Source organism: Mustela lutreola, chromosome 10 (assembly GCF_030435805.1).
Source record: "Mustela lutreola isolate mMusLut2 chromosome 10, mMusLut2.pri, whole genome shotgun sequence".
Taxonomy (NCBI): Eukaryota; Metazoa; Chordata; class Mammalia; order Carnivora; family Mustelidae; genus Mustela; species Mustela lutreola.
In genome coordinates this window covers 41977258-41989799 of record NC_081299.1, presented here as the reverse complement: position 1 = coordinate 41989799, position 12542 = coordinate 41977258, and the positions used below count along the sequence as shown (strand labels likewise).

At 45.5% G+C, this 12542-nt stretch overlaps 1 protein-coding gene across 2 annotated transcripts in view; it reads right to left on the bottom strand.

The window, feature by feature from the left end:
* The window catches only part of GPX7 (glutathione peroxidase 7), a 27850-nt gene extending 15308 nt beyond the window's left edge, over positions 1–12542 (bottom strand). The window contains exons 1-3 of one of the 2 annotated variants that reach the window (XM_059136767.1): positions 11988–12534; positions 6976–7237; positions 4449–5322 (exon numbers count right to left, since the gene is read on the bottom strand). In XM_059136767.1, coding sequence (XP_058992750.1) covers positions 5159–5322; positions 6976–7237; positions 11988–12347 — 786 coding nt within the window. In that variant the 5' untranslated portion in view covers positions 12348–12534 and the 3' untranslated portion in view covers positions 4449–5158. Of the gene's footprint in view, positions 1–4448; positions 5323–6975; positions 7238–11987 lie in introns of those variants that run through there. The other variant, XM_059136768.1, reaches the window with a different exon arrangement.

The following is a 12542-nucleotide window of genomic DNA, read 5'->3' as shown; positions in this document are numbered from 1 at the left end:
AAAGGCCTTTGTCATATCCACAGCCAGAAGTGATCCCTCTCCAAACTCCTACCTGGTGGTCTCTGGATTGCTAATTTACTCTAAACTAATAGCAGATAGCTAAGGGATCAGCATAGGATTTAAACAGACAACCAAAATATTGATTAATAATTAAGGCTTGGCAGAAAGCTAAACTACTAAGTGCTAAGATAAAACCTGATAAATAAAATATATTGCTTATAAATAAAGTGTTAGAAAATAACTAAAGTGCTAGTAGAAAACTAGATATTAAGTACTCAAGTGTTAGCTAATTACCAAGGGATTAATTTAAACTGAGTTGTTAGGGGCGCCTGGGTGGCTCAGTGGGTTAAAGCCTCTGCCTTCGGCTCAGGTCATGATCCCAGGGTCCTGGGATCGAGCCCTGCATCGGGCTCTCTGCTCATTGGGGAGCCTGCTTCCTCCTCTCTCTCTCTGCCTGCCTCTCTGCCTACTTGTGATCTCTGTCAAATAAATAAATAATCTTTAAAAAACAAAACAAACAACAACAACAACAAAAAAAACTGAGTTGTTAGCAGATACTGGTTAGCCAATGACTAAGGTAACAGTTGATAAGGATTTAAAGTGAACATTTTTTCCCCTAGGGAACTCTTGCCCATTAGTGGGGACAATGGGAGCAACAGAATGCTGAAAAAGCACAGGACTGAAGGCCTACTTGAGACTGCGAAATCCTCAGCTAGACTCTAAATCTCTGGGGGAAACTGCTCGTCTTTGGTTTCTAGATAGGTCCTAGTCAGGGACAGCAGGGAGTTGGTGCTCAGAATGCTTACTTTATAGTTAAATTATATATATCCTGAAGGCCAGGTGCTGGGCTAAGGAGAGAGGGGAAACCAGTCTCTTAAATAATAATAGTGTAGTAAGTGAGTGGTATGTGAAAGGAAAGGCTCTGGGGATTTGTGAAGGCTGAGTGGAAGGGAGAGAGGTGTGTCAGGGAGCGGTGATGAGTTAAGTTCTAGAAGCGTTGAACTGCAATTTCTGTAGACATGCCCACTAGGCAGGTGAATAGGAGTCCAGTGTAGATACAAGGTAGAGATTTGGGTGTCAGTAGGGCATACATGGTGGGGCGCCTCAGTGGCTCAGTTGCTTTATTGCCTGACTCTTGATTTTGGCTCAAGTCATGATCTCAGTTAAGAGACCAAGTTCCATCATGGGCTCTGTGCTCAGCTTGGAGCGTGTTAGAGATTCTCTCTCCCTTTCCCTCTGCCTCTCCCCGCACTAGCTCTAAATACATAAATAAAATATTTTATGTATTTTTTTAATTTCAATTTTTTAAGATTTTATTTATTTATTTGACAGAGACAGAGTGAGAGAGGGAACATAGCAGAAGGAGTGGGAGAGGGAGAAGCAGAGATCCTGATGAGGGGCTCCATCCCAGGACCCTGGGATCATGCATGACCTGAACCAAAGGCAGACGCTTAACGACTGAGCCACCCGGGTGCCCCATTAATAAAATCTTTTTAAAAAAATAGGGCATTGGGGCGCCTGGGTGGCTCCGTGGGTTAATGCCTCTGCCTTTGGCTCAAGTCATGATCTCGGGGTCCTGGGATCGAGCCGCGTGTGGGGCTCTCTGCTTAGCGGGGAGTCTGCTCCCCCCTCTCTCTCTCTCTGCCTGCCTCTCTGCCTCCTTGTGATTTGTCTGTCAAATAAATAAATAAATAAAATCTTTTAAAAAAAAAAATAGGGCATTGATGGTGGTCAAACTATGAGGAAAAATGAGATGGCTGTGAGATGGAGTGAGAAGAAGAACCAGCCTGGTACTCCAAGGAACAGCAACCGGGAAGGAGTGGGCAGGAGGAAGAGACATCAACAGATCTGAAAAGGAAGGAGCCCTCAAAGAGAAAAGCATAAAACCAGGAAATATAGTGGCATGAAAGGGAAGAGAATGTGTCAGGGAGAAGAGTGCAGTCAGCAATGTCAGATGTGGCTGAGAAGTCCAGCAGGACAGGTCAGAGATGTCCACTGAGAATGTGGTTCTGAGGGGCCCATCACGAACATTTCTATGATTGCTGCATTTCAGTGTGTGTGTGTGTGTGTATACGCATAGCATATGCAGAGCTGGAACTTGGAGCAGGTTGTGTAAGGGCAGGCTGGAGACGACCTATGGTCGGCTCACAGAGAGCCTTCATTTACTCTGGGTAGCTTTTGAGGGGGACTACTAAGGGACACTGCAAAAACTATAAGCACAGCTCAAACTTTTCATTGTCCAGTGGGAAAATGGAAGATTGCAGAGAGGAAACAATTTGCTCAGTCCGTGAGTCAGGGGCACAGCCAGGACTTACATCTGAGTCTACCTTCTAGAAAAGTGACCTTTTCTAGAAGGTCACTAGTGGGAGAAGTGGACATGAAATTCTTATGGTTAATGAATTATCAATCAGTGACTTTGCCCATTACTTCAGTTTTTAGCTGCCTCTTTTTGTATTTCTATAAAGAGTAAAATACATATTTTACATTCAAAATTCAACCATTATAGAAATAATTAACAAAGACTGTGAAGGTCTCCTGTTATCCCCTCTTTCCCCTGACTCCCTCATTGACACCCACCATTAATAGTTTGGTCTAGGGGGACCTAGTTGGTTAAGCATCTGACTTTGGCTCAGGTCCTAATCTCAGGGTCCTGAGATTGAGGCCTGCATCACCTCAGTGCTGGGCTCCATGCTCAGGGATTGGGGAGTCTGCCTGCCCCTCTGCTCCTCCTCTGCATGCTCCCTCTCTCAAATAAATAGAATCTTCAAAAAAAAAAAAAAAAAGAAAGAAAGAAAGAAAAGAAAAGAAAAAAGAAATAGTTTGGTCTATATTCTTCTCTCTCTCACTTAATATAGAAAAATTTTGATAAAAATATTATACTTCTTGGGGTACCTAGGTGGCTCAGTTGGTTAAGCAACTGCCTTCAGCTTGGGTCATGATCCTAGAATCCCAGGATCAAATCCCACATGGGGCTCCCTTCTCAGCTGGAGTCTGCTTCTCCCTCTGACCTCCCCCACTCCATGGTCTCTCTTTCACTCATTCTCTCTCTCTCTCTCTCTCTCAAATAAATAAATAAAATCTTTAAAAAATTATACTTCTTTATACTGGATTTTTTAAAAAAGATTTTATTTTTAAGTAATCTCTATACCTAACATGGGGTTCGAACTTACAACCCTAAGATCAAGAGTCACATGCTCTACAGACTGAGCAGCCAGGCACCCCATACTAGAGTTTTGTGTGTGTGCACGTATTCATTCTGTTTTACAAGTTGCCCTTTTATCACTTCTGGACAACTTTTTCTATGGTAGCATATAGAAATCTACTTCACTCATTTTGGGGCACCTGGCTGGCTCAGTCAGTAGAGTGTGTGACTCTTGGTCTCAGGGTTGAGTTCAAGCCCCACACTGGGTATAACATTTTTAAAAAAAAAAACTAAAACAAAAAAAAAATTTTAAATAAGGGGTGCCTGGGTGGCTCAGTGGGTTAAAGCCTCTGCCTTCAGCTCAGATCATGATCCCAGGGTCCTGGGATCCAGCCCCATGTCGGGCTCTCTGCTCGGCAAGGAGCCTGCTTCCCCCTCTCTCTGTCTCTGCCTGCCTCTCTGCCTACTTGTGATCCCTGTCTGTCAAATAAATAAATAAAATCTTTTTTAAAAAAATTAAAATAAGAAGAATGAATTATATTTTTTGAAATATTTTATTTTTAAGTAATCTCTACACCCAATGTGGGGCTCAAAACAACCCTGAGACCAAGAGTTGCATGGTCTACTGACGGAGCCAGTCAGGTGCCCCGAATTCATTCATTTTAAAACTGTATTAGTGTGCCATTTGAATTTGTTCCATAATTCATTATCAGGCCATATTGATGGATACAGGATTGCATCCAATTTTCACTATTGGATACTTGTCTTGTTTTTCCATTTCTTTGTATAAGGAGGCTTTCTATACCTAGTATAGAGCCCAGCACAGGGCTTGAACTCACAACCATGAGATCAAGAGTCAGATGCTTAACCTACTGAGCCACCAAGTTGTCCCTCCAGTTTTCACTATTATGAACAATGTACATACATATTATTGTACATATATATTTGCACAGTTTGGGAGACTTCTAGGATGAAAAATGATGTAAGATACTGCCAAATCACCATCTAAAAACTTGTGCTACCAACAGTTACTATGTATTGTCCCACCAACAGTTACTATGTCCCACCAACAGTTACTATGAATGCCATTTCCCCACATCCTTACCAACTATGGGTATTATCATTTAAAATAATGATAATATTTTAATGAGGCTGAGTATCTTCTCATATCCTTATTATCCATCTACATTATTCCGTGAATTATCTATTCACATCCTTTGCCTATTTGTTATTATAGTGTAGTTTTGGTCTGTGAATTCTTATTGGGCAATAATCATTGGCTTGATAAAAAAAAAATTAGGAAGTCTTTGTACCAAATTGCTGACAGTATTTATTTACCTCCAGGGAGTGAGATATAGAAAATAAGGGGGATATCTTCATTTTTATTTTATATCATCCTGTATTATTTTACAATGTATTTGTATTACTTTGTGATTAAAAAAATAATAATACAGAGGAAATCAATTACAGTAACAAATAAATCTTTGGCCTTGGATTCTCAATGGCTGGAAATTCCTGTTGGGCAAAAGTTTTTATTGATTACAAATTATTTTATGGTTTATATGCAAAAAAAAATTATTGAATGCCTCCTAGTGAACTGGCACTGCCCTAGACACTTTCATAGATCTTTCATCTTCATCCTCACAACAGCCCTGTGAGGTAGGAATTGGTCCCATTTTACAGAGTTCTTAATAGGCAGGAGATTATTTCTTGATATACTTCTATTTGCCACATGTTTTCATGGGCTAGAGGTTCTTATTCGCTGGTGATTCATTGGTCAAGAGCTCTTTTTGCCCAAGAGTTCCTATAGGTTGTTCTAAGACTCAAATAACCCAAATACTAGAAATCCGCCCCCCCCCCCCATAGATGTGATAGGGTAGGTGGGTTAAAAATGGAGGAAGGAGAGTCCATAGTTCTCCCTCTAAGCACCACTGAGCACCACTGAGTTTGCTTTGGTCACCCATTCAAGGTGGAGGATGGCAGGGGTGGGAGGACGGGGGAGAGGAGAGAAAGTGGTTATAACTCTTCTCGCTTCTTCAGGATGAGCTTCCTCACGAGTGCTGTGATCTGGGGCCTGATCTCCTCCACCGACACAGTTGGGTCCCAAGCCCCGACTACCTTTCCATCTGGGGCCACTAGGTATTTCCAGAAGTTCCAGGTGGGCTCCTTCCCAGAAGTCTCTAGAGAAAAAGGAAGAAGGAGAGCAAAGTGTGCTTCCCTGTGCCTCCTCTCCTGGAATTCCATTACCGGTGTCCATCCTTCCGTTGAAGCAGTGGTTCTATTAGTTAGAATTTTTTTTTTTCTATTAGTTAGAATTAACTAAAGAACTTTTAAATATCCTGATGCCCATGGGGCACCTGGGTGGCTCAGTTGGTTAAGTGTCTGCCTTCAGCTCAAGTCATGATCTTGGGGTCCTGAAATCGAGCCCTGCATTGGGCTCCCTGCTCAGTGGAGTGTCTGCTTCTCCCTCTCTCTCTGCCCCTCCCTCTCTCTCTGCCCCTCCCTCTCTCTCTGCCCCTCCTTCCTGCCCATGCATGTGCTCTCTCTCTCTCACTTTCTTACTCTCTCTCTTTCAAGTAAATAAAATTTTTAAAATCAAATCAAATCAAATCCTGATGCCCAGTCCACACCCCAGACTACTTAAATCGGAACCTCTGGTGTTAAGATTTAGCCATCAGTATTACTTAAAAGCTCTCCAGGAAATGTCAGTATGGCTCCAAGGTTGAGAACTATTGCTTTAGGATTGTGAAGTGCTTGATAAAGCAGTATCAGATCCTCCTTTCGGAATGTTCTCAAACTACTGAATAGTCTACACTCTATTCTCTAATGAAATCTTAATAGTTTCCAGATGTTAGTCTGTGGACTGGTTGCATCTGAATCATGGTGGTGGTGGTGGTATGGTGGGGGAGGGGGGCTAAAAGCAACAGATTCTTGGGCTCTGATTCAGTAGGTGTCAGTCTAAAGCACTTTTAAGAGCTCCCCAGTTGCTTCTCAAGCAGTGTTGGGTTTGATCTATAACTATGGGAACTGGAAAGGAACTAATAAAAACACACAGGGGGGAAAAAAGCAAATATTAGGATTGACCCATAGAGCAAAATTCAGATCTGCCTCAGTAAGGGATCTTTTGTTTGCTACAGTGTTGTTTTTCATTTACTCTTCCAAATAAAGGGGGGGGGGGTGGTGAGGGATAGGAAGGCAGTCAGAAGCATGGAATAGAAGGCAAAAATGGAGCCCCCAAAAGGAAGAGGAAGGCCCAAGGGAGGAAACAGGACCACAGTGACAAGCTTGGCCCATGACCCCGTCTTGTGGTTCTGAGGCTCCTGGGGATGCAGAAGGGATCTATTTCTGAAATATTAAGATCTGGTATTTTTGGCTCCAAAGGTTTCCCTCCCATGGTCTACAAACTTTGCCCCTAACTCAGGAAAGGAGATACCTGTCAGCCATCTTGGTCAGCCTTCTCCAGGCATGCGGCATCCCTTGTCTGTGCCTTGGTTTCTCTAACCTAAGTCCATAACCTCAACTAATTCATGTTGACTAAATCTGAGGGCCCAGTCTCCTTTTAAGAACCCCTGCATATGAAAACAGGATCCCAGAGAAGTCTTCAAGAGTAAGGGAGAACCTCAAGGCAGCAGGGTGAGGTGGGGTTAGAGATATTCTAAGGTAGGAATACCTCTCAGCCCACCCTCAAAGATTAGTGCTGGAACAGACCACGAACCTACATGTAGGGGTCTGGAAGGGACCCCAGGTCACCCAGCCCTCCAGTGGCTTCTGCTGCCCAGGGAGCCATGGCCTCAGCCAGCTACAGGAAGATGAGGGAAAGGATCAGGACTCACGGATCAGGTACTTGAAGGCAGGGTGGGCACCGGTACCAGTGACTGCGACCTTGCTAAACATGGGGAAAGAAACACTGTAGGTGCGGCGGGCGAAGCTCTCGATCTCCTTGTTGCTGTCGGGCTCCTGCTGGCCGAACTGGTTGCAGGGGAAGGCAAGCACATTGAAGTGGTGGGGCCCCAGGTCCCGCTGCAGCTGCTGCAAGGCTCGGTAGTGCTGGTCCGTGAAGCCGCACTCGCTAGCCACATTCACCACCAGAGACACCTGGGCACCAAAAACAAAACCCAGACACATACACAACCCAGTGATGAGTCATGCACTTGTACATGACCTAACACGCCCACACAGTGAGCCCCCCAATAATTAATGCTTTCTCATAAATACAAAGACACAACGTACACATATGTAAACATGCAGTCCTCACATAGATAGAAGAACACATGCAGGCACAAATGAAATCAAACACGCAGATATGTGTGCACACACATACATGAACACACATGAGGATGAGAACACACTATCCATAAATGGGGATGCGTATGCCCCAAGATACAAAATATATCAGAGCACATCACACGTGCCCATAAACACACACATTTACAGAAAGAGACTCACACGCTGGTGAGCTCCCATCAGGAGGTAATGTGGAGGAGTGGAAAGGCAGATCTGGGTTCAATTTCTGGCTCAGTCAACCGGCACTCATCACTTTAGATGGTCTCCCTTGTAATAAACTCACTGTGAACCCACTGAAGACTACGCCTGCTTCATTCCTGGGCTTAACACATGGAAAAGAAAGCAGAAAGTGTGTGCGGAATGAATAAGTTAGTGTGCACACAGTCACCTGCTGCGGTATATAGACAGACATGGATTTTCTTCATAAAAGGACCCCACGGCAATCCATCCCATTTTGCCCCTCTCCCTCCAGCGCACAAATATCACTTTCTTGAGTCTAACTTAACTAATCCTTAAATTTATTATCACTTTATAATAAATGCATTTATTTATAGCCTCTAGGTGATAAATACAAAGCTGGCTGGTAGAACTCAGTTATGATACTGCAGTTAGAAATTTGGCACCAGTGCTGTTTTTAGCTTCTAGTTATACATTGTTAAAGAATTCTTAAATCTGGGGCGCCTGGGTGGCTCAGTGGGTTAAGCGTCTGCCTTTAGCTCAGGTCATGATCCTGAGGTCCTAGGATCCAGCCCCACATTGGGCTCTCTGCTCAGCAGGGACTCTGCTTCTTCCTCTGTGCTCTCTCTCTCTCTCTCTCAAATAAATAAAATCTTAAAAAAAAAAATTGCTAAATCTTACCCTGTGTCTGGGCCGCCTGACCCTATCTCTTTGGCCGCTTTTCTAGAAGAGCAGGGATTATACTAGCTGTCTCTGTAAAGAGGGCCACCTCCCAGGGGCAGTCTCACACTAGGCATGCACAGGCACAAATTGCTCAGGCCATGCAGAGTTTCTTACCTCAGTACTAGGGACATTTTGAACTAGATATTTCTTTATTATGCAGGGGCTATCCTATTCATTGTAGGAAGCTTAGCAGTACCCCTGGCCTCTACCCACCAGATGTCTAGTTTTGGCAGTCAAAAATGTCTCCAAACATTGCTGTATGTCTCCTAGAGGAGTTGACAACTACTTGGCTGGATGATGAGAACTGTTGAGTTATAACTCTCCTACCCTGCCTCCACCAGACAAGGAAGGACCCATCCTATGGAGCCACCTCCCTCATTGGTGTCAGCATGTCATATTCTGCCTGTGGTGGTGAGAAACTAGGACCCTTAACTCCCTTCCCTAGTTAGCAGTCTTCCTCTTTCTTCTTCTCATTCTGCCCATGGGTCCTGTCCTCATGCTTGAATTAAAGCACCTTTTTGCACCAGACTGGATACCTGGGCAATGAGAACATTAAAGGTTTCTTATTTTTAACCTACATTTGTGCATCTGCCCACTCTTTTAGAAAGAGGGAAATTCGGTTTCTAGTTCCATTCCTGAAACCAAAAAGTTTATCCTTAAAGTGACCAAAACACGGATGGGCAGATACACCCAAATACACATAGCTAATTTATATGTATGTCTAGCCAAACACACAGACTCAAGTGTGCACACAGAAGTAAACAAACCATTCGCATACATGCTACACTCAGGCCCACAGGTACATAAGCTCACACCTGAGACAAGTGCTTTCCCAGGTGGTCACCTATTCATCCATACTCAACACTGGTCTAAATGACAGCCTTCCCAGTTAGCCTGAGAGCACAAACCGTAACCTCTTGTTCATGGCTTTGTCTCCAGGGTTGGACCCAGTGCCACGCAGGTACTGGGAGCCAGGAAATCTTTTTCAATTTTTTAAAAAAGACTATTAAGATACACATAATGAGTCAGTAATTATTTACAGGTAAATAAATGGCCCCTATCATCCAAGTAGTAGACCCAGCTTGGATTAATTCACAGAATCCTTTACAGCTTCCTTGGAACGACTATTCCTGGTTTCCCTTTAAACCTCGCAATTATGGGCTTGGGCTTTGGACCTGGACTGCCTGGGTTCAAATTCTTACTTTATCTCTTGGTAGGTATGTGATTTTGTTCTGTTTGTTTGTTTGTTTCAATTCCTTTTGGATTGATTTCTTGGCTTCTCATTCCTGTACTTTTTAGGATTTACCAATGACCTAGAGTATTAAACACTCAGAATTCTGGGATCACTTCTCTGGGTTATTTTTCTCCAAGATTTCTGTTCCTCACATTCTGAGTGCCTTATTAATTCTAAAAATAAATAGACTTTGTTCTATTTATGTCTTAGCAGTTAGTACCACTGTACTAGGAATTACCTTGTTCACTTCTCTGTTTCTGTTTATGGTCTCTCTCTTTTTCATTTCATATAAGCTCTATTAAAGTGGAAACTTGTTTGTTTTGTTCACCACTGTATCCCGAGCACCGGCCTAGTACTTAGCATACAGTAGGTGCTCAATAATAATGAATGAATGAATGAATGAATGAATGAATGATATAGCAGAGCTAAATCTGGAGCTCTCTGTCAGCCTGCACTAGAAGGAAGGTAAGACCTGACTGGGAATGGGCCCTACTCTTACTGGCTTTTTGTCCTCAGTCCTGGATGAGTTTCCTGCGGGGGCCCACCAAACACAGGTATAGAGCACTCTACCAGGTTCTTCTGATGTAGGAAAATGTTGAGTTTCAGAGCCGACAGCCAAGAAAGAATTCTTGAGAAGTCTGGTGCAAAAAGGTGCTTTAATTCAAGCATGAGGACAGGACCCATGGGTAGAATGAGCTGCACTGGGGTCATGAGCTGTGGCTGATTATATACTTTCAGGTTGAGATGGGGTTAGGGACAGCACAAGCCTCCAAGGTATTTTGGAAACAAGGTTTCCAGGATCCTGAGGGGGCTAGCCATTGTTGGGAAAAGGTCATTTATTACTGTTTAGTAAAAACTCAGTCCTGAGGCCCTCCATATGTATATCAGTAGGTCATTTGCTTGGAGGATGATTGCTGACATATATCTTAGAGGGTAGAGACAAAGGAAGTTTCCAAAGGAATGCTTGTATGTTAAAGTAGACACACAGGATCCTGGGAGGTCAGGCTAAGATTGCCTCTTGCCCTTAGCAAAGTGTCAGCATCGAGGTAGCTGAGCTCCTAGAAGAGCATCAACCTGTTTCAAGGACTTGTCAATGGGCTGTAGGCGGTAAGGAAACTTAATTTTTTCTTTTGCCTTTGTTTCCCATGTCACTTCCACACTATTGTCTCATTTGAAATTCACAACACCTTGGGGAACAATCAGGACAAGGAATATTGCCCCCAGGATTCCCAGCATAACTGGGCATTTTAAGGTTTAGAAAGTGCATTCTTCACTAAAGACTTTCTCCCAGGAGAAAAATGCTGATAGCCATTTTTGTGCAGTCCTTCCAAATCTGGATGCTGTCCCTATGTGTCCATTACCAACTCCTGACCTTTCCCACAACAAGGCCCTACCTAGGTTCATTTCTTTCTTTTCTGTCCTTCTTTTTTTTTTTTTTTTTTTTTGTCTCCGGTCCATCTTGGGAAATGGACTTTGAGCACTCTTCATTACACCCAGTGCAAAATCTAGGCCTCTGAATATAGTGTTCAACGCCCCTCTCCGGCCCTCCCTACTCCCTTCAGCCTCATCTTCTACCACTAAGCCTCAGGCTTTATACTCCTGCAAGCAGAACCCTTGAAGCCCACCCACCCATCCTCCGTCCTTCTTGCTGTTTGCTTCTGAGCCTTGGTATGAACAGTTATTTGCCTGGAATGTTCTTGGTCTTGCCAAAACTCATCTTTGTTTCCAAGACTCACCCAGGCACATTTCTCTTTGAGTCTTCTCTGAGCTAAGGAGATAGCAGTTAGCCTGGGTGATGTGGAGCCCAGCCCCAGCTGCCATCTTAGGAGTTTGCCTAGAGAAGTCCACAGATGGGTGTGTGATTCTCCTCCAGGCTCTGTACTTTCTAGAGCTGTGTGACCCTGTGCAAATAACCTTTCCTCTGCTGGCCCCAGTGTCCCCTCTAAAGGGAGATCTGAACAGATAACCCCCAATACACTGCGCATTCATTTTCACAGTGCTCTCATTAGATTCAAGAGCAGCAACAATCCCAGCTCCAGACGCGGAAACTGGGGGTGGGAGAGACAAAGGCGGCAGGATGCTGGCGTTACTTTCCGACCCGTGCATGACAAAGGCTGGGCCGAGGCGATCAGCCTCTGGGAGAGGTCCGGACTCCAAAGCCCAAAGTCGCTCGCTGGGAGGGAAATCCTCGTCCGCTGGGAGAATTTCGGGTTTCACTGTGTGCCGGGGCCGTGCCACGTCGTCGCGGGACAGACCCAGAGCAGGATCTGGGGGCGCTGCACCCCGCGGGGAATGCCTGGGGTGGTGGGAGCCAGGGCAGAGCCGCGGAGCCTCCTCGGAGCCACACCCTCTGGGTCCTGGGTCGCGGGGCTCGAGCACCCAGGCCCTGCCCGGGAGGGGCCGAGGCTGCCGCGGGCGGACACTCACCGAACCGCGGTACTTCTCCAGCGACACCAGCTTGCCCCGGATGTTGACCGCCTTGAAGTCGTAGAAGTCCTGCTCCCGCTGCGCGTAGGCCGCGGCCGACAGGAGCAGCCACGCCGCCACCAGTGTAGCCACCATGACTGGCTCCCGAGCTGGCGGCGCCGCGAGGGCAAAATCGAGGCGGGGGGACCCAGCGTGGGGGGCGGGCGGAGGCGGCTCCGGCGCGGGGCGGCTGGGGAGGCTAGGCGCGCCCCCTCGCCTTCTGCCTCGCTGGCGCTGGAGCACCGGGCTCTGGACCTCAGTCTCCCCACCAGCACCGGGCGAGCGTCCGACTGCGCGCCGGTTCCCGGGCCCCAGAAACATGGTTTGGGGATTCTGACCGCTGAGACCATTCTAATCAGTGACAGTGAGGCTTCTCCTTCCAGGATGCAGCGACTCGGTCGGGAAAGGGAGGTGAAAACTGGATCTGAAAGCTCAGCTTTTAATGAGCTCAGTGACCGACCTTAAGCTGGTCACGCGACTTCAGTGGGCTTCCCCTTCTCCGTCCGTTCAGTGGAG